Source organism: Mastacembelus armatus, chromosome 5, assembly GCF_900324485.2.
Source record: "Mastacembelus armatus chromosome 5, fMasArm1.2, whole genome shotgun sequence".
NCBI lineage: Eukaryota > Metazoa > Chordata > Actinopteri > Synbranchiformes > Mastacembelidae > Mastacembelus > Mastacembelus armatus.
The window spans coordinates 25,250,693-25,270,326 of record NC_046637.1 but is presented as its reverse complement, the minus strand read 5'-3'; the positions used below and the strand labels follow the sequence as shown (position 1 = coordinate 25,270,326).

Sequence of the window (19,634 nt, the reverse complement as noted above, 5' to 3'; positions counted from 1 at the left end):
ACAAATTAACAAACTTTTCTTCACATGTCTGATCCTCAACTAACCTTAAGGTCCCGGTGCACGATGCCCATGTCATGGAGATATTTGACAGCGTCCAGAATCTGCTGTATGAGCTTACTGGCATCTTTCTCAGTGTAGAAACCTTTCTCTATGATACGGTCAAAGAGTTCCCCACCAGAAACCCTGTGTTAGGAGGGACATGTTTATTCAATAAAGTGCATAATAAAGATTTGTTGAGTGACACAAGAGAGGAGTAGTAGCAGAAGCATGACTAGGGGTAATGTAACGATATTAGCGTGAACATATTCTTGAACAACAGGATTAAAAGTAAATCAGTATTTACACAGAGAAGAGACACTTCATTCAAACTCCTGCTATAACACTATAATAATGGAACTGGCTTCATGAATATGTCGATAACAAACAAATATATACATACAGACATAAAATGGCACAATGTGGAATGAATGAAACCATTGTGGCAAAGTCTGCTTGATATTAGACTAAGATGCCACTAGATGGAGACTCCACTCTGTCTGAGGAACATATGCTAAATGTATGGGTGTGTTTATTAGATCCTCTAGTCTCACTCACTCACTCACTCACTCACTCACTCACTCACTCACTCACTCACTCACTCACTCACTCACTCACTCACTCACTCACTCACTCACTCACTCACTCACTCACCCTGAACAAGGGAAAGAAATCAAAAATAAGCATGGGGGAACGGATATAGACACAACAAAGCAAAAGAAGAACAAAAGTCATGTATCATGTATCAGCCTCTGTGTATCATAGCTAAGTTGTCCCCTGTGTCACCTTGTCTGCACACCTTTCATTTCCCTCATGATACATTAGCCTTCCCTCATAAGTTTTCACATCTGCTTGCAACATTGTTCTGACGCCAGTAGGTCAAGTTAACATAAAGCTGAGTAAGCACATCCATTACTGTGATAAAGCACTGGGTGTAAAATCATGAATTAAAGAGAACACAAACTGTAGTGACATATTAACACAAAACTACTAGGAGGGGACACAAATATATTGCTAGGGAATGCAGTATCTTTCACAAATTAATATGGAAAACACAAGTACTCAACATTTCCCACCAGTTCTTCCTTTGATAAATGTAGACCCTCCCTCTCTGTCTCCTGTTTCTAAGATTTGCCTCTGATTAACATGTGATTAGCACATAAAGGACTGGTATTTTCAGAAACCTCTCATTTAATAGTGCTCCTGATCCTGATCAGCTCTTTCTCAGGTTCTCTCTCTCTCTGACATTTCAGGCGTTGAGGTGGGAGTGAGGCTGACAGGCTGCAGGTGTGAGGGCGAACTCCCCACTGGTGCACATGAGTAGGCATAGCGCAGTGTTGACTTTTCTGTGTGTGTGTGTGTGTGTGTGTGTGCGCGCGCGTGCGTTACAGAGTGCAATTAATGGCATGCGATATGCTATGTGTGGGTGACAACACAAATAGGGCGTTTGAAACACACATCAGACAAAGACAAATCACACAAAACCCACACATATGTGAATACTCACAGTTGCATGACAAGGTAGAGGTGTGATTTGCTCTCGAATATCTCTTCTAGAGATACAATGTTGGCATGTTTAATTCTGTGAGGAGGGCGAGAAGAGAACGAAGACATGAAATTAAGTTGTTCATTACATTCTTCTTAATACCTATTATTCTACCAGCCATTTTCATTTAGACATTGAAGCGGCATGTTCCCCTGAGAGTTTAAAATCCTGCCCTATAGGGGGGAAAATCAGTTTTTGCAGCTTTATCCAAAAATTACATTCGCTGCTTAATGACTGTACAGGAGGCTATGCTGAGTGGTGGCATGCAAGTCCCTAATTGGCTGAACTATGTGTTGAGCTGCCCCTTGAGACCCGTGGGTGCAGCGAAAGGGGTGGGAAGATGACTCACCAGATCAAAACTGGTGTTTCACTTACTACTCTGTTTGTGCTGTTACTATACATGTACCATAACAAACATCTGTAAAACACATGCTATTAGCACTCAATTTCTGTTTCAATTTAGCCAAACAAAAAGGGTCATGGATGACATAATATTAACATTCAGTAAAAAAAATGACACTGTAAACATCTTTTATTTATTTCCCATTTCCTGTTTAACTATGACTATGGGGGATAATGACCAGCTCACTTGCATTTCTACTGGGAGCATTTTATGAGGTTTGCTCCTTTAGGACCTTTAGTTCATTGTAATTATGGTGGGTCTGTGAGTCTTGTGAGTCTGTTTTCTTGCACCAGGAAACAACAGTTTTATGGCATGAAGGGACATAATATTTGTTTGAACCCATCTACTTTAAAAAAAAAAAAAAAATGGGGGCATTTAAAGGTAATTGTGATAAATATGAGAATGGGTGTTAAACTATTTTTTTACACAATCAAATCAAAGAGTGTTCAAGCTTTGTCCAGTGTCCAGAGCTTATTGTTGAATATATGGTCAGATTCATAGAGTTCTTTACTTGAACTTTTTTAGACAAATGTATCTGATTGTCTTTAGAGGCACTGGTGCTTGTTTTACAGAAAAATAAATTCTTAGAACTCAGGTGGCATATTGTGAATACTATGAAACACTATACCCAGGTGCACTATACCCAACTTTCTTTTCTGTTTCTCTCTTTCACCATAATCATGCACTCTGTTTGTCTAGCAGAAGTTCATTTAATTTACCACAGTACCTGGACTATCCATGTCCATATAAAGGTTAATGAGCTGACTTGGAGGTAGAAAGACAAAAACAACACCCTGTCTAAGCTGCACCAGAGGTAAATGTGTGTGTCAGCCAGACCTCATGCTGCACTACAGCAATGACTGATTCAGATTGTAACAATGCATGGACACTTCATTCACATTCATCCTCACCTCAGTGTGTAAGGACCTAGTGAAGGATTACACGTTCCCAGTAAGCAGACACGTGTGTCAGCATGTGAGCTCAAGCAAACATTTTCACACATGATTACAGAAGGTTAGGTACATGGTGCTGAGTTACTGTATTTAAGCTGGATATCTGTGCAGGTGCATTTGAGAGGATGGTGAGGTAGAGTGGACAGAAAACTGTCAGCACCCATGGGTCAAACGGGGTGTCCAAAAATACAGCAGAAGTCAGCAAATTAGAAAATGGACATCTGACATACATGTAGGTGAAACTAGATCTACTCATTCTTGAATCCACATTAAATTTCTCAAAACATAACACATTTATTTAAGAAAGCCTTTTAACTTTCTCATGTCTCAAGCATCACTCTTATTTTTATGTATTTATACATTTTGCCCTGTTGTGTTTTATTTTCCTTTTTGCTCCAATACATGTACAACAATCACAGTCGACTCAATTCGAGGTCAAAACAAATTCATCCCATATCAGAAACTGTGTATCTGGTAACACGTCTGCATCTTTATGTACAGAATCACATATAACATAGGCAAACATTTTGCATAAACAGTAACAGTAGTTATTTGGTGTTTTCAAGACAAAAGCATTATAAACCACAAACCTGTGGCCAGAAACGCACAAACCTTTGGCATTACTGACATCACTTGACAGTTCTAGCTCAAGATATGTTTTATGTATGCAGTGACACAAAAAAGCTGCTGCAGCAAAATCACATCAACTCTTCTGATTAGCATGGCTATAAATGACCTGACAGTGTATATTTAGTCTATGCACTCGAACATGTCTGTGTCTGAGGAAATGTTTGCTCTAAATAAAACTGGAAGAGGGTGAACCAGCGTCTAACAAATGTGATGGTACAACATTGGCTACATTAGTTGTCTATAAGCCTACTATTAGCAGGTTGCTAGGCAGCCATCTTAGAAACAGTGGATGGACATTAGAAAAGAGAAGAGTTGACTGATTGGATCTAATGAGGGTCATCTGGCTCTACATCTGCCTCAGCCATTAGACAATAAACTGATAATAAACTAATTTCTAACACCTAACCTAATACTAATACTGTTACACGAGCTTTACATAGGTCGAGAACATTTTATATACACCAATAAATTCACAGTTAGAGTTCAAACATTAACCAAGGTCATTAAAGTCCAGATGACAAAGTTTGACTTTGGCCTATAACTTTTCTGTCTTGTTGTTTATGTTTGTGTTTTTCTTTATGTTTTCTTCCTGGGTCAACAATAAGCCAAGAAGTTTACATCTCCAATGTTGAGTCGTTGTACAATACAATTATTTATTTGGGAAGCCATTACAAAAAAGACGTTTGATTTCACAGGAGCAAAATAAGATTTCAACATTTAAAGGGATCGTAAAATCCAGCAGGGAGGAAAAATAACTTTAATCTAATTTATGACCTTGTAAGCCAAAAAACACAGCACACGCTTAAATTACAGCTATTAAAATCACTACTCACATTGTGGGGACTTGAGGATGACGTGTTAAAATGAATAATGAAACGTTTCTATGACTCTATACAAACAGACTGAGCAAGCCACGATTTTCAGGCCAAGTTTACCTCAGTTTACTTCATTTGTCAAAATTGTAACCAAACCACTAACTAACCCCCACCCCTCTCATTCCACCATCGTCAACTCAGAAGGGATTATAGCTGTATATTGGCTAGAGTTGTGTGTCTCCTGTAACCCAGGCAACAAGAGCTCTAAAAATAACTTGGGACCCAATGTAGATCAGCCATTTTCACCACGGCCTGTAATTCCCCACATCTAAAGAGAAGTACGTTTGAAGCACGCCACAATTACCAGAAGTGCTAGTGTCACTTGCCTTTGTCCTAACACAGTAAAACAGTATATCTCTTGCCTCTTGCACAGGTAGAGAGAAAACATGAGCATGAGCTGGGCAAAGAAATCACGTCAAGCATTTTTTTGTAGGTGTGAATTCTTCTGTGATTTGACTCCATATTACAAAGTACATCATGAATATTAGGAGCATTAATCTAGAGATGAGTGTCAACAGTGCAATTTGTTGTAAAGCACCATAATATTTAAAACCTAATTGAGGCTAAGATTTCTAAGTAAACTGACAGATATGAGTTTAGTCTTCTTTATGTTTGTGGTTAAATTAAATTAAATGACTCAAGCCATATAAAAATATAAATATTATGACCTCAGTACAATGGAGGAATACTATTGTGAAGAACAGAAAACAGTATTGTTTTCCAAAGCTGCTAGTCAGGTTAATCCACAAACTCTTTAGAGCAAAGTCTGTATTTATTCCAGATTTGCTGCAACATTGTCATAGATGCAATTTAAAGACCGCGAGTAATTTCTTCTTAATATTATTATATAGCAGTAAGACCAAATGTTTTTGTTTTATAGTAATTTGGGTGCACTGACTTCTCTTACAGATAAAATATGAATTTACTTCTGGAATATTAGGGTGTATACTAAATATGCCATCTATATGAAAACTTGTGCTGTAGCTAGTATTTTAGATGCACATCATTAAAGTTTTGTACAGACTAGCTTCAAAAAGACATTCTGTTACTATGTGATATTGTTCATGTGCCGCTTCAGAGTCGACTTACTTGTGTAGGACTGCTATCTCATTTTCAATGCTGTTTTCCTTGCCCTCTAATGCCTTCTTGGGGATACACTTGATAGCCACCAACTTCTGGGTCCTCTTCTCCTCGGCCAGGACCACCTCAGAGAAAGCTCCGCTGAAACATAAAACCCACAGGTCGGTCTGTCAGACCCCAGTGCATTCATCAGCATGTATTGAGGCAGAGCTCTTCACATGCATCTGTGATGTGAACAAAGAAAGGATACCCCTGCTTTGATGTTAAATTGGCCAACTAAAGCAATAACTTGGCTACTCACATCTGAGTGCTGAGAGAAATTTTAGCCTGCTAATGTCAGATTGTGTTTATTTTTAACTCCTTTTTGGCTTTTCAATGCTGCTGAGTCAGGATTTGGAGAGGTATCAACTTGGTGGGAAGATCTGGAAGCACCAGTATCAAATGCTTTGAGTTTTATCTCAGTGAAATATTTTAATAAAAGTCTTTTTTAGAGTTTCACATTTAAAGTCTCACCCACATGATGGCTGTCAATCAACTGGATTGTGAGGTATACATTATCTTTCTGTGGTAAGCCCTTCTGGGAAAATGGCAGGTATGTAATAAAAAAAACAAAACAAACATTTGTTCAACCTCACTTGAAGAGAACAATAATTCTGGATGACTGCATTTTTATGAGGAAGTCTGTGCATCAGCTCTTACTCATAGTATTTTGCTACCAAGCCGTCATTCACAGTACATCAGCTTGAGGTGAACAAAAACCTGTTTGCTTTGAAACAGGCTATTATCTAAACAGTGGTTGGGTTGCCAATAAATGTTGGCAGCATCTCCATGTTCAGATATGTCTCTCTCTCCCTAAAACATGTGGTACTAAATTTGAAGTAAAGTTTAAAGCTGCAATTTGAAGTCCAGTCAGAAATAAAGTTATGCAGATCTCTTGAATTACAGTTGTGAGCCATATAAAGACAAAGACAAAAACAACTTGCACCAGTACCTGTTTGTGCACTTCTGTAAACTCCAAAATGCAAAACAACACCCTGTAGGTATGTCATTTAAATAAAAGTTCCAGTTTTGCGTGTGATGTGTATGTGCATTTATCAGTGTGTAATAGGGGAAGGGGTGCATGACAGCTGTCAGTTTGTGTCTTACAATATCTCTTTCGCCACACAAACTATATGTGGGCACAGAGAAACCACAAGCATCCCGTCACTGAGCTTGCAACTAACACAAGCCATCATAGCCTGGCTCAGCATGGAAAACACTGCACTGAAAAGACGGCAACTCAAAGTTAGAGTCAATGTGAATGATGCTAATTTGAAAGAAGTGAAACGTTTTTGCTTTTTTCTTATCTCTATATGTGTCCCTAAATGTTTTCCATGTTCAAATCCACCACCTGCTTGATTACTTATATGCAAATGGTATTTATTTTAGAACAGCTCTGAAGTGGAACATTTTCTTATAATCCACTACAAGTGCAAGAAACACTTTCAAACTCTTCAAGTCTGTTTGCTCAGTTTCTTTTCAGCCCAAATGAAAAAAAAATGCTATTTTTAAAATACTGTTGATGTTTATGACTATGGAAACATTAGCCACTATAGCCATAGCACTTACAAATTCACTGCTTACTTTATGGTCCTCTTCTAATCGCTTGACTGTGAATTACAATATCAATAAATAGTTATCCACTAACACTATCTGCAAGAAAGCACACAGATGGCCCTGCCTGTTCCTGTTTGCTGACAACATTTTTTTAACAAATGCGTTAATTTTATGGTACATTTTACTGTACAATTGCTGTAGACTTGTCAGAGTTTTACAGTATTGTATTTTCTTTTGTATTTTATTTTGAAGAGCAGCCTTTTGTGTTTTCTAAAACATCTAAGAAATACCAATATATCAACCTTGCAAATGTCCATATCAAATGGCCCCAACGAGGAATCCTAACCTCAAGACTGAGAGAAGTTTTACTTGGACACTTACAGTATTCAAAAAGTGTAGTTAATCTCCCCTGTAACCCTGAATAGGAATAAGCAGGTATAGATACTGGATGGATGGATGGTTACCAGTAATCATGTGTTCAATAACAGAGAAATCATATTTTCTGTTTTTTACCTTAAAGATAACAGAACCAATTTCCTTATCAAAATAAAATTATCATGAGAGTTAGACCCTGTGGTCACATCTAAACAAGAAAGTAAAACTACCACAGAAAGGCCATTAGCTTTGGCAGAAATCCAACTGGGTGGAGGAGGTTGTCAGTGCTGTAAATTCCTCTGTAGCATCTGGAGGATTTAGTTGACATTCTCCATGCACCCACTGACAGGCCAAGGGGTTCTGGGGAAGTGTCAAACAGCGGTTCACACAAACACTGGGAAAATCTAAGAACAGTAATGTGTCTATGACTATGGATAGTCAGCTTATCTGTTCATTATTCTAGTCAAATTATTACCAGTGTCACATCTTTGCCAAGAGAAGTAATAATATTCTGTAGCAAAATGTTCCTAATATTAATAGTTTCAGATAACAGACAAGATGTGCTGTTAAGTTGGTTAAACCTCTGGCACATCACAGCTTGTGCTTTCAAATTAAAAGAAACAGCTGGACAGCAGACAGAATCGCCACAATATTATTGGGCAAAAAGAGAAACCCTTTAGCCCTGACTTCCCATCACCAAATGCCACTGAATGCTGTTTTTCATGCCGTTCCAAGAATACTTCCTTCTTTCTGAATGTCATAGAGCTATAGGGCAGTAGACAATGCTTTCTCTCACAACATCTTTAAAGTGAGACTACGTAGCTTTTGTTGGACAGAGGCTGTCGTTGTCACCATTCACCATTAGCCTGAGACTTGCAGTTATACTGTGGATAGAAAGATATAGAGTAACACTAACAAAAACAGAGAGAGGGGGAAAAGTCAGCACACTGACTCAGTAACATGGGTTACGCAGCATAATGTTCTCAAAGTTTACACTAGCCAACATCAGCTACTGGTCAGACGAGGCTGAATAAGCCTGTAGCAGTAAAATCTCTGAGTGTACTGATTTAAGCAAGGGTACTTTTTATTGCTTATTCAACTTTAAAACTATGAATGCACTATTTCATTGTTTAAAAGCTACATAATCTCACTTTAAAGCAGGTGAGTAAAAAAGCAATATTTTTTCTGGGTTGAATACATATTTAAACAAGATATTGCTGAAAAGGTTACAATGGCTCTTAAAAACTGATTAGCAGCATACTTTTGTCCAAGTCCCTGATCACAGACTGTACTAGGGATAAGCGCAAATATCCAACAGTGGGAGAGCAGTAGTGCAAACTAATCTTAGTGCTACAACATTTTCAAATGTATTACCTATATTAAGAAACAAAAATCAAAAAATGAAAGAACAAAAAAAAAAAAATCATAATTGTGTTTGATGGATGTGCAGTAGTATAGTGTGGTGAGTTTCCTGAAAACTTAATCCTAGCAAAGGTTTCAGATGGATTATACAGTAAATAAATGTGTTTACTGAGCTGTTCCTGCTCCTAACAGGACATTCTTATCTCCACCATGGGAGGAAGAGGAAACGCACACACATACATGCACAAACACACACGCACACAAACACACTGCACAGATATTAACATCTAAACCCTCAATTAAGACATACTTACTGCTCCCTGTTCAAACAATAGGGTGTTTTCACTGCACAACACTTGTGCAAAAGGCATTAAAAGTTGCTGTGCAAATGCTTGACACCAGAGTTTAAATATAACCACACAGCAGCAAAATTTCAATATGTGGAGACTCAAACTCAATAAATATTTAAATGCTACTCAAATAGCATCTATTCCAGTAATTGACAATGGGCACAGAATCTGTATATAGACACATTTTATCCTATGCAAACAGTGGACAAGAAAAGGCTTTTTTGCTTTCTGTGGATTAAAAAGTTCAAATATTAGCACAGGTATTTCACTCAGACTTTTCATCATCATATCATATTCTGTTTAAGTTGTTTTCTTACAATACAGAGTTGATGTGCCTAATTTCTCTTAACCGTTTAATGGCTGTTTAATTTAATGGGAGTTCAGATTCTGTTTCTGCAGTTCCTTGTATGAAAACTGTAGTGTGTGTGGTTACCAACTGCAGCATCGCACAGGTGTTTGTGCCAGTGTGAACATGTACAGTACATATACCATGTTAAACTCAATTCAATCATTTATTCATCCATTCATTATCTATATGTGCTTATTCCTTATTAGGGTCATGGAGATCTGCTGGAGTCTATCCCAGCTCTCTTTTGAGTGAAAGGCTAAACTAAATTCAAATAAATAGAATTTATTTTGAAAAATAAACAAAGAAACATTCCCTATATGGAGTGGTTTTTTTTGCAATCACAGCCCTGAGTGAGATCTGGCATGTTTTTTTTTTTTTTTTACTATAAATTCCTGTGTTTCTCAAACTCCAACCAATTGTGCCATCTGTCCTCCTGAAAAGTTGGTCAAGAAAGTATTTAAACAGATGACAAATGGTGATTGTGGGAAGGTCAGACAGACATAGGGAAGGACCATCTGATTCAATCAGAAACTGAGATACTGGCCCTGAAACATAAAACCACCTTTGCTCCGCAGGGCCTCCAAAAACAGGATGTACACAAATAAATGACAGTGGCCCTCCTTTTATCACTATAACTACTATATAGTTTACTCTTCAGCAGCACCAGGTAGTCCTCTCTGAAGTTAATAAGAGACCAAAAACTATAAGTGGACTGTTAGTGACTAGTTTTACTACTAACTACTTTTGCTACAAGACTACTGGAATTTCTCTTGAGGGATTAATAAAGTTTGTCTTATCTTATCTTAAACAGAAAGGAAATACAATATTGAATTAGTAGTCAGGTGGCCAGAAACATGACTCCAAATGAACCCTAATGCTCCTCCATGTCTGTTGACAATGTAAACAAGGAAATGTTTGTTACCACATTTGCCAAATCAGCTTTATAAAGACATAATATACCTAATATACCAGTGTTTACAGCTTCTTGTGTTACCCTCGAGTGGCATAAAAAAAATGAAGTAGTGCTGGCCTAGGCTACTCTAACTATGCACTTTTGCTGAGTCAAATATTTGTGTTTCGTCAGTAAGAACTAAATAAAGACAATATGTCAGTGTGCAAAATTGGGAATGTTATACCGGTGCTGAAGCACTTTGAGAATATGCTTGAATCCTGTGTCCTCTGAGTAGAGTTACTGTATATAGATATTGTAGTAAACATTAATACAGTGTTGATTGTTGCTCTAGAAAGTAGTTCAGGATGAATACATGTACCATTACGCCCAAAATATCACACCTCTAAAATAAACATACTAAATAAAAAGACACACACTTTGAATTGATAATAAATATACAGCAAGTATCTGATCACATCATATGCTGTACATCAGGTCTACTGGTATCACTGTGTTTTCTTCACTCTGATCTTAATAATCCCTTAATATTAGTGTTGCCATGGTGCTGGGATATTTGAATCACTGCCAGTAACAGTAACTGTCTTTTGGCTGAGGACCTCATACACACCACACCACAGCTCACCAACAAATTTCTTGATATCAATACAAACTGAACAGCTACATTATATCATAATTTTTATGCTGACATTTTATGAGTTCTTACCATTCATTAAAATGCAATTTTCAATCAACTGTAAATGGGATAATGTTTTCACTTCATTAATAGCCAATGCATCACATACACTGTCAGTCTGTGATGTGGTCTTGCACTTTGCAAAATTATTAAAGCATTAATACTCCAAAGGATGCAATAAGTCTAATGTCTCACCCACTGTGGTTACTTTTAACACCATGTTCCACTTGATGCAAGACAAGGTGTAATCGAGGAGCATTTCCGCCTTTTTCTATTGTCGGCTAAGTGATGAAAACTGTCATCCATTGGATGTTTTTGAAAGTAGATACCAAGAGCTCTTCATAGTACTAATAAAGAGCAAATTTACATGTTATTCATTGATAATAACACCCAATGTTTAGAAAATCTGGTTGAAAATCAATGAATTCTCCCTTCAAATGTCCTTGTTAGTTAACCAACTTTCTTTTGGTAGGAAGAAACTATATATACAAGGAACGATCACCCCATTACAGCTTACCTTCACCTTTTAGGCACGTTTAGCTCATTGTTTGGTTTCAACAGTTCTTACTGATTCAGGCTCAATAAACCAGTTCCAAACTGGTTCCATGTTCAACAGCATTTCCAGTAGTAGCAAGCAGTTGTTTTCATTATTCTACCTAAACAACACCAAAAAAACAACGTTGGCAAGTAACTACTAAAGAATGTCAAACATATGGTAAGCCAGACAACAATATATTTTACTCATTAGGTAGTGGAGACCAAAAGCAGCTAAAAAGGGATTTAGGTTTTAGGTTATAGGAGCCCACTGAACAAATTTGAGTGCTTTATTCTCTAAGGTAAAAATAAAACTTGTTTCAAGTCTGTTTAAAAATGAATTAATTTGAAACACCCTTAAATAATAAAATCTCTAACAAAATCTTATAGTGGATTGTAAAAAACTGCAAAGCAAAAAAAAAAAAAACAAAAACAAAAAGCTTCCGTAGAGGTTTCTGAGAACAGAGATGAAAAGCAGATAGAAAGCCTTTCAATGCCAGTTTGCTGACAATGTGAACAGCTTGTCATGTGGGAAATATGGGCAAAAATGAAATATAACAAAAGAGAAAGACTGTGGCTAGGACAAACCTGCCCATGTATTTAAAATTGTTAGGAGGGATACATCACTGTGAGCAGATGGAGATTTGTAAGTGGGCCGAGACGTTGGGTATATATTTGTGTGTGTATTCCTGGAACTGCAGGCTACGCCATGCTGAGCTGTGCTGTGCTGTGCTGAGACGCAGGCTTCTGTTGGAATTAGGTCAGGGCAGAGCTGAAGGGCTGAGGGTGCCATAAGCAGGGATGGATTTTCAGGATTTGGTTGGAGTTTGAAAACAGTTCCAAGTTGTCACTTTTCAAAAGAATACCTAGCTTTTGATGGTGGAGTGTCCGAATGGATTATTATCTCAGATTCATATGAAGCATACTTATAATTTCTGGAATGCATCTTATTGTCTTTGATAATTTACATGTGTCTGGTATTTACACACTTTTACAAAACGTATAATGTTTGGACACTCATACAAAAAGAAGCAGCAAAAGTGGAGAATGAGAAGACGGAGTAGCATGCCACAAGCATTACTCAGAACTCCTGTACAGTCTTAGCAGTGCCTGAGACAATTAGAAGAGCAGACACAGTGACATGTTGTCCCAGGCTTTGAAGTCCAGTACAGGAGCAGGGCACAGTGTGTCTCATCCCCTTTAATGAAGGAAGTTCTTTGCTCTATCTCACTGTGGAGATTACAGAAACAACAAAAACGTAGGACAAAAAAGTAATTCTCTTTTCTAGGAAGCCCATTGAGTTGTATGCATGTAGGGCACTGTTCAGGAGAAGCAAAGACATAATTAAGAGAAGATAAAGATATGAGTCAAGTAGTCATAGAAAATGATGGGGATGAAGGGAGAGTTAGGACAGAGAAAAAGAGAAGCAGACAGAGGATGAAAAATAGATGAAGTGGGACAGCTCTCATGCTGGGAGAGTCATCTGCTTTATACCAGTAGCTGTTTCCTTTTGTCTGAACTACTAACTTAACCATTCATTTGAATTAATTTGAGGCTGACCCACAAACAATGTTGGGAAGGTAGACACAGCAGCCAAGCACATTAAGTGTAACAGTATGGATTCAGAGGTTTTATTTGAAGTAATATGGTTTATCTTACCACAGTAAGTGTTGTAAATGTTATTGTTACTGTTGTAAATGTTTGAACCCCCCCCCATGGTCCGGAAAGGGTAAGTGGTAGATAATGGATTGATGAAACAGTGTGCCACAGCTTCAATAAATTTCCACAGTGCACAACTTTCCTCTTTTGACTCCCATTTTGTGTCCAAGGGCAAACTACAATAATATGCAATTAAACAACAAAGATCTGTTTGGATTCTGTACAATTTGGACACACACACACACACACATACACCAGAAAGAAAACATCTGGCCTAGTACAGCTGGAGCAAATTTGTCTGATGAAAATATCAAGCATTAACCCTGGGTATTACATCACTCAATATAAAGAGAGCTCAGTCTGACGTTTTGATGCACAAAAAACTGCCAGTCAAAGGTTTTAATGAGAGATCTGTCAAATAAAAATGACAACAAAAAATAACAGCCAGTGTGTGAGAGGGCTCCCTGCTTTGGAAAAAAAGCGATGATGTGAGATGAATGGGTGCTGTGTGTTCATTCATTCAGAGAGGTGGTGAGAGAGACAGAACAGTGGATGCAAAGGCCATCACGAGAAAAACACAAAGATGACAGAAATACAGACAACAGCTTTGAGGCCGTTAGGTACGAACATACAGTACTGTACTGCTCATGAACATATGCAACAGAACTGGAAAACAGGCATGCAACTGTGACCAAAACAAGCGCTGCTGTTCTGACCTCTTTTCCCCCTTTCTGTCTCCCCCTAACTCGCACATACACACACTACTCTTCCCAAATCAATTGTGGTCAATAGCTAGGTCATTGTTCAACATGAGTGAAAGACACAATCCATCAGCCCTAATGATTTTAGATGATTACATCATACTCCACTATTCTTTCCCTTGTTGCTCTATCCCCTGTGTGTGTTTTGCAACATATTTTGAGCTGAAAATGCTGAGAATTTCCCCTTACTGCTTGCGGCATGAGAACATGTGCAGCCATTTAAATGTCAGATAAGGCAATGTGGCCCAATTGTGCAGTTTGTCATCAACAGAGAAATCTTGATGCCGGCAGCTGAGTGTGGGAACGATTAAGGGAAAAAAAAGAAAAACGAGGAGCTGTTTCCAGGCACTAAATTAAAAATATCTACATCTAAACAATGGAAAAAATTATGACAATGCAGTGACAACAGTGGAGTTCAAACAGTGAATAATAATACTGTGTTCTATAGTAAAATAAAACAACATTACAGGACATTCAGATTCAGCAAACACTTATTCTTAGTGATCTGTCATAGATCTGCAAGCTAGTAGTGTTTTTTGCTATGGAAATAGAACTGGTGCAATGGTAATCAGACAGAATGGATGCTAAAATTAGTCTGTGCTGTCATATAACAATATAACTTACAGCATTTGTATGAGTATGTCAATATGAATTTTCCAAATATGTGACTTGTAAATCATTACCCAGCCAAGTTTGAATGATAACATACTGACCAAAACAAATGCGGGAAAGTGCTTGGTCAATATTTGAAATGTGGCCAAGGGAAGCACCAGGGAAGCACCAGGGATGCCAAGGGAATCCAAGGAAAAAGAGCAGGATGTAAATGTAGTGTTTATATAAATCTCTTTTTAAATTTGGAAACAAAAGAAATTTTGGTTTCTAACATAGATGTGATATAACTGTTTCAATGCTACCAGCAGTTGATTGTTGTTTGATTGTACACTAACCTATATGTTATTGACAATAATTATGAAATCGATCAGTCTTTTAGTTGTGTGGCTACATCCTTGTAAAATGAAAGCTTTATTTTCAGCTGAAAATTAAAGGGCGGCAGTACACACTGGGAACCTCATACAACAGCAAACACAGTGTGAAACCGGGAAACAGCTAGAGAACAGGTGACAGGGAGGGGAAGCCAACATGAAGCTGGATTTCTGACAGGAGGGACGTGGTTTTGGGCTGGGTTGAAAACAGACAGAAACAAACAGAAAGAGCGAGAGATGAGTAGATTTAAGTAACAAAGATGAGAAAAGAAGATGAGAGGATTTGAGTTGATTGCAGTTAAAGTGCTGTTGCTTGTTTGTGCATTATTAATCCCCAGCTGTTTTGATTACAAAAAAACATGTGTCTGCAGCTGGGAATTCAAACCCATCCAGGCCATTCGTATGTGGTTTAAAGTTATTTTTTTAAAAACATTTTCCTGTAAAAGAGAGCGAGTTTATCTCTTGCACAATGCAGACATATGCACCCGGTGCTGGATTATTAATAGCAAATCAAAAACTTTGTTTCCATAGTGACTGTTTGAGTCCATTATGGAAAGTGTCTCCTGTTGTTACCAAGACAACAATCCAGGAAAGGCAAGTGAATGTGGTCCACAGCTGAGTGATGCAGTGAGCTGGTGATCTCTCTATAAACAAGCTCAGCATCAAATCACGGGCAGGTGGAGAACTGGAGGGGTTACAATGTGAAGGAGCTGAACGGATGGGAAGGCATCTTGTATGCATCCATCAGTTGTGCTCACACATTTATACCACTTAATTTGACAAAAACAACAATAATCACAATAATAATTTTATACTGAAGTTCCTCTGTCAAGGCATTCCAGTGCCGGGCAGCCGTGGCAGAGAAGAATCTTTAATTTCTAGTTACTAAACATGATCTCGGTACAGCTGGAAGAGCCTTGCCAGAAAATGTCACACTATAAATTTGTTCGTAAGGTGTCATAAAATCAGTGATGTAATGTGGAACAAAGCGTTTTTAGCATTGAATTGTTAGACATTAACATTTATTGCTGGTCACAAGCTCATGAATGAGTTAAAATCTTTGCTTCTGTGTTTTGAACCAGTCGCAGGCAAGAAATAGAACTTTGTTTACAAAATTACAGTAGTCCAAATCTGAGGTGATGAAAGCATAGATTACTTTCTACAAGTCATCAAAAGAATAAAAAGGTATTCATTTTAGTGATATTTCTTAAGTGAGGAAGGCAGGGTTGTTTGGTTTTCTTGACCTGGGTATCAAAGCTAGGGTTAGAGTCTCCTAGGTTTTTAGCAACAGATTTAACTTACAATGATAAATTGCCTAGAGTGTTGTAAATAAACTGAATAGATTTTGTTGTGCTGAATAGACATTCTTAAATTTAGTTGTAATTAAGGTGGAAGAAGTTGCTGGACATAAAATGCTTGATCTCACTGAGGCAGTTTATAAGGTTGTTATGGGTACATACAGCTGGTGTATGATGAAAGATGAAAATATATTTTATATTTGCAAATGATGTTCCAATATAGTTATATTGAAAAAATAAAGGTCCTACATCAGAAACAGATGTCAACACTGTTCTCAAGGTGACTGTTACCCTGTGTGTTTCTGTGACTAAAGAAGCTAGGAAAGGGTTCATAAACTCACAAAACAAGCTCAACCTTCATCTTGGATTCAGTCAGTGTTCACACAACTTAATCCTGGACCAACAAGGATGTGGGTGTATGTAAAAAGTGCTTCAAGTAAGACACCTTGGATAAACATCCTGCCTTGTGACACCTAGCATCTATGGTTAAGGATTATAAAATAAAGAGTAGGATTAAACACTATATTTAACTACTCTTCACCCTCTGAACTATTTGCAATTTGAAAACAAAGTAGTATCCCATTTGACTCTGCCAATTTGGGAAAGCTCAGCAAAACTTTCATTGTGGGATGGATAGCAGGGGCATTTAGACAGGAGGATTAAGTCAACCCCAGGAGGACAGAAATTATCCGGTGTTGCTGATGGAATATGCTCGGTTGTTGTGCATGTTAAATTACATTTTGACTTAAATTTGTTTATTGTATAGCTGCCAGAATGGCATTTCCTCTAACTTATAAATATAGCATAAACAGCTTTACAAACCAGGCATGGGAAATGCAGGGTAAACATTTGGAGACAAACTGATAACACACACGCTTGCACGCATGCACAAATGCATGCATACACGCAGACAAGCACACATGAACACACGCACACACACACACACACACAGTCCTCAAACCTAAGAGGTTTAAGAGAGATTCCACGTCACCAAGATAAGCAAATGAGGAGACATGGCACAAAGACACAGGAAAGGGCAAACCAGGGTAAAGTACCCCAAACTGCATTCTGCTCTAATGCTGTTCTCAGAAAGATGGCTTATGGTTCGCCACACTCATGTCTTGTCCCTTGATTCTATAAAGATGTATTCATTTCAAAAACTCTGGGCTTTAGTGTTGCTATAACATGCCCATCACAATATCTTGTACATATTCATGACTGGTGCTTTTGTGATTTTGTGAAAATGCTTATAAATAAAAAGTTTTTAAAAATTGCTGCTTAAATGGGATTTGCCTTGTCAGTCTTGCAATGGGGAAAATACTGTCTTATGTTGTAATTTATTTTTCATTTTAAGACCACTTCAGAACACTTATAGTAAATAATGCTGAAAGCGTTTGATTAAAATTACTCGCCAACGAGTATCATTTGATTAAAATTACTCTACAGTAGGCAGACCCATGCCTGTCCAAGAACAAAATTATAAAACAAATGATTCATAGGCCCATAGAGTAGAACAAAATGAGAACATTTTCACATGTCCCTACTATAGAACAAAAGTGGGTCTGAAAAACTAAACAGGAGCAACTTCAGCGGGACCATTCCCAGCATATGCACAAGCTAAACATATGTTTCATAGTGAACAGGCAGCCATGCTCCTATATTCAGTGTCCCTCACTCACCCTTTCATAAACAGTGAGAGACACAAAGTCACACAAAGCTCAATTAAGGGGTTGGAAAAAAAGGGAAAACGAAGATGACATACCTGATTTCTTAAGCACTAGCGCTTACTTTTTAGTTAGCCACAGCACTGCTAAGGTTTAGTTATGTAAAACTTGTTTCAGTGATACTGTTCTTTCAGCCAGTGTAGCTTTCTAAATGATTTTAGATTTTTTAGGTTTCCTTAATTGTGTCATTGGTCTTTGAGAGATCCTTAACCAGTTTATTGAGCATACCTGTGCAATCTTTTGTAATCCAATACAACAGTCCAGCAATGACCTTTATATTTGTCTAGCATATCATGTTCAGTTTCATTGACACAGCCCTGTGGTAATTTATAACAGTGTATGTTTATATTTTCTAAAGGCTGGTCCACAATTATTAACATGCCAAGAACAATGTAATGCTTTGTGTCTGGTTTGTTAATACAGTGTCAAAATAGTAAATCAACATACATCTGATGACAGTGTCAACAAAACTGAACATTATAAGATAAGCTATATTGCTATTCTATTACTAGAAACATGGCAGTAGGGTTATTGTATTGAATTACATTATACTGCAAATATTATTTTAATTACCCAGATAAATTGTTTAGAGCTCCCCCACTCCAAAAAAATGGACACACCTTCCAGACACCTCCTGTATTGAAAAGTATTTAAATAGCTGGCTGCAGATTAATAAATTAATGGACAATCATCCGTACCAAATAGAGTCTTCCCAATCAATCAGTGGCAATAACCCAAGTACCAGAATAATAATTTAAAACTCTCATTTCAATACAAATGCAAATGTTCTGTCTTTTGTTCATCTAAAAGAACAACTATCAAATACACATAAAATATTAAATCCACAATTAAACACACTTCGATTTAGTCACAGCAGTGCTTCACAAAGTGTGAAAAGGCCACCATGCAAAACTGACACACGGGGGCTGAAACACTTACGTTCCCAGGGTCTCTTTGAAGTCATACTTTTCCTTCACATCTGTGGTCTTCTTTTTCCAGGCGTGGCAGTCTTCACCGAGTGGCATCTTCTTGTTACGGTCAGAAACAATACTAGTAAGAACATAGATAAAAAAGAGGAAATGTTCAATAATATCATTGGTTTAACATCCTCCATCTCCCCACTGCCCCTAATAAAATCCTGCAAAGAGAGTAATCACTTTTCATTAAGGTTCATTATTTAATGTGAATATAAAATAATTTAGATTTTTATAACATAGGTTACTAATCAGTGCATTGCTTATAGATTTGCCACTTGTGCTGATGCAGCATCCTACATTGTAATGCAAGACAGGTATATTTGTATAGCATCTTTCAAACAGAGAGGCAATTCAAAGCAACCACCAGTAAAAACTGTGCATTAGTGGCAGGTCCTATTGTTCTTTGACTGTATACTGTTTGGGGAAATTTATTTTTGGGACTGACAACTTCCTGCAGTTGCACAAGGAAAGACCTGATTAAATTTAGTCCCAAATCAAATTTCATGATGAAAAACTCCTTTTCTAAAAACTATTCATAATATCAGACACTTTCAGAC

The 19,634-nt window shown here is 37.5% G+C and overlaps 1 protein-coding gene across 4 annotated transcripts in view; it reads right to left on the bottom strand.

Moving 5' to 3' along the window:
* Nucleotides 1-19,634, bottom strand: part of camk1b (calcium/calmodulin-dependent protein kinase Ib) — a 33,801-nt gene that overhangs the window by 6,584 nt on the left and 7,583 nt on the right. For 2 of the 4 annotated variants that reach the window (XM_026305936.1, XM_026305935.1), the window contains exons 2-6: nt 19,040-19,150; nt 18,674-18,734; nt 5,533-5,664; nt 1,544-1,618; nt 45-183 (exon numbers count right to left, since the gene is read on the bottom strand). In XM_026305936.1, the coding sequence (XP_026161721.1) occupies nt 45-183; nt 1,544-1,618; nt 5,533-5,664; nt 18,674-18,734; nt 19,040-19,064 (432 nt within the window). In that variant the 5' untranslated portion in view covers nt 19,065-19,150. The remainder of the gene's footprint in view (nt 1-44; nt 184-1,543; nt 1,619-5,532; nt 5,665-18,673; nt 18,735-19,039; nt 19,151-19,634) is intronic. The other 2 variants (XM_026305934.1, XM_026305933.1) reach the window with 1 other exon arrangement.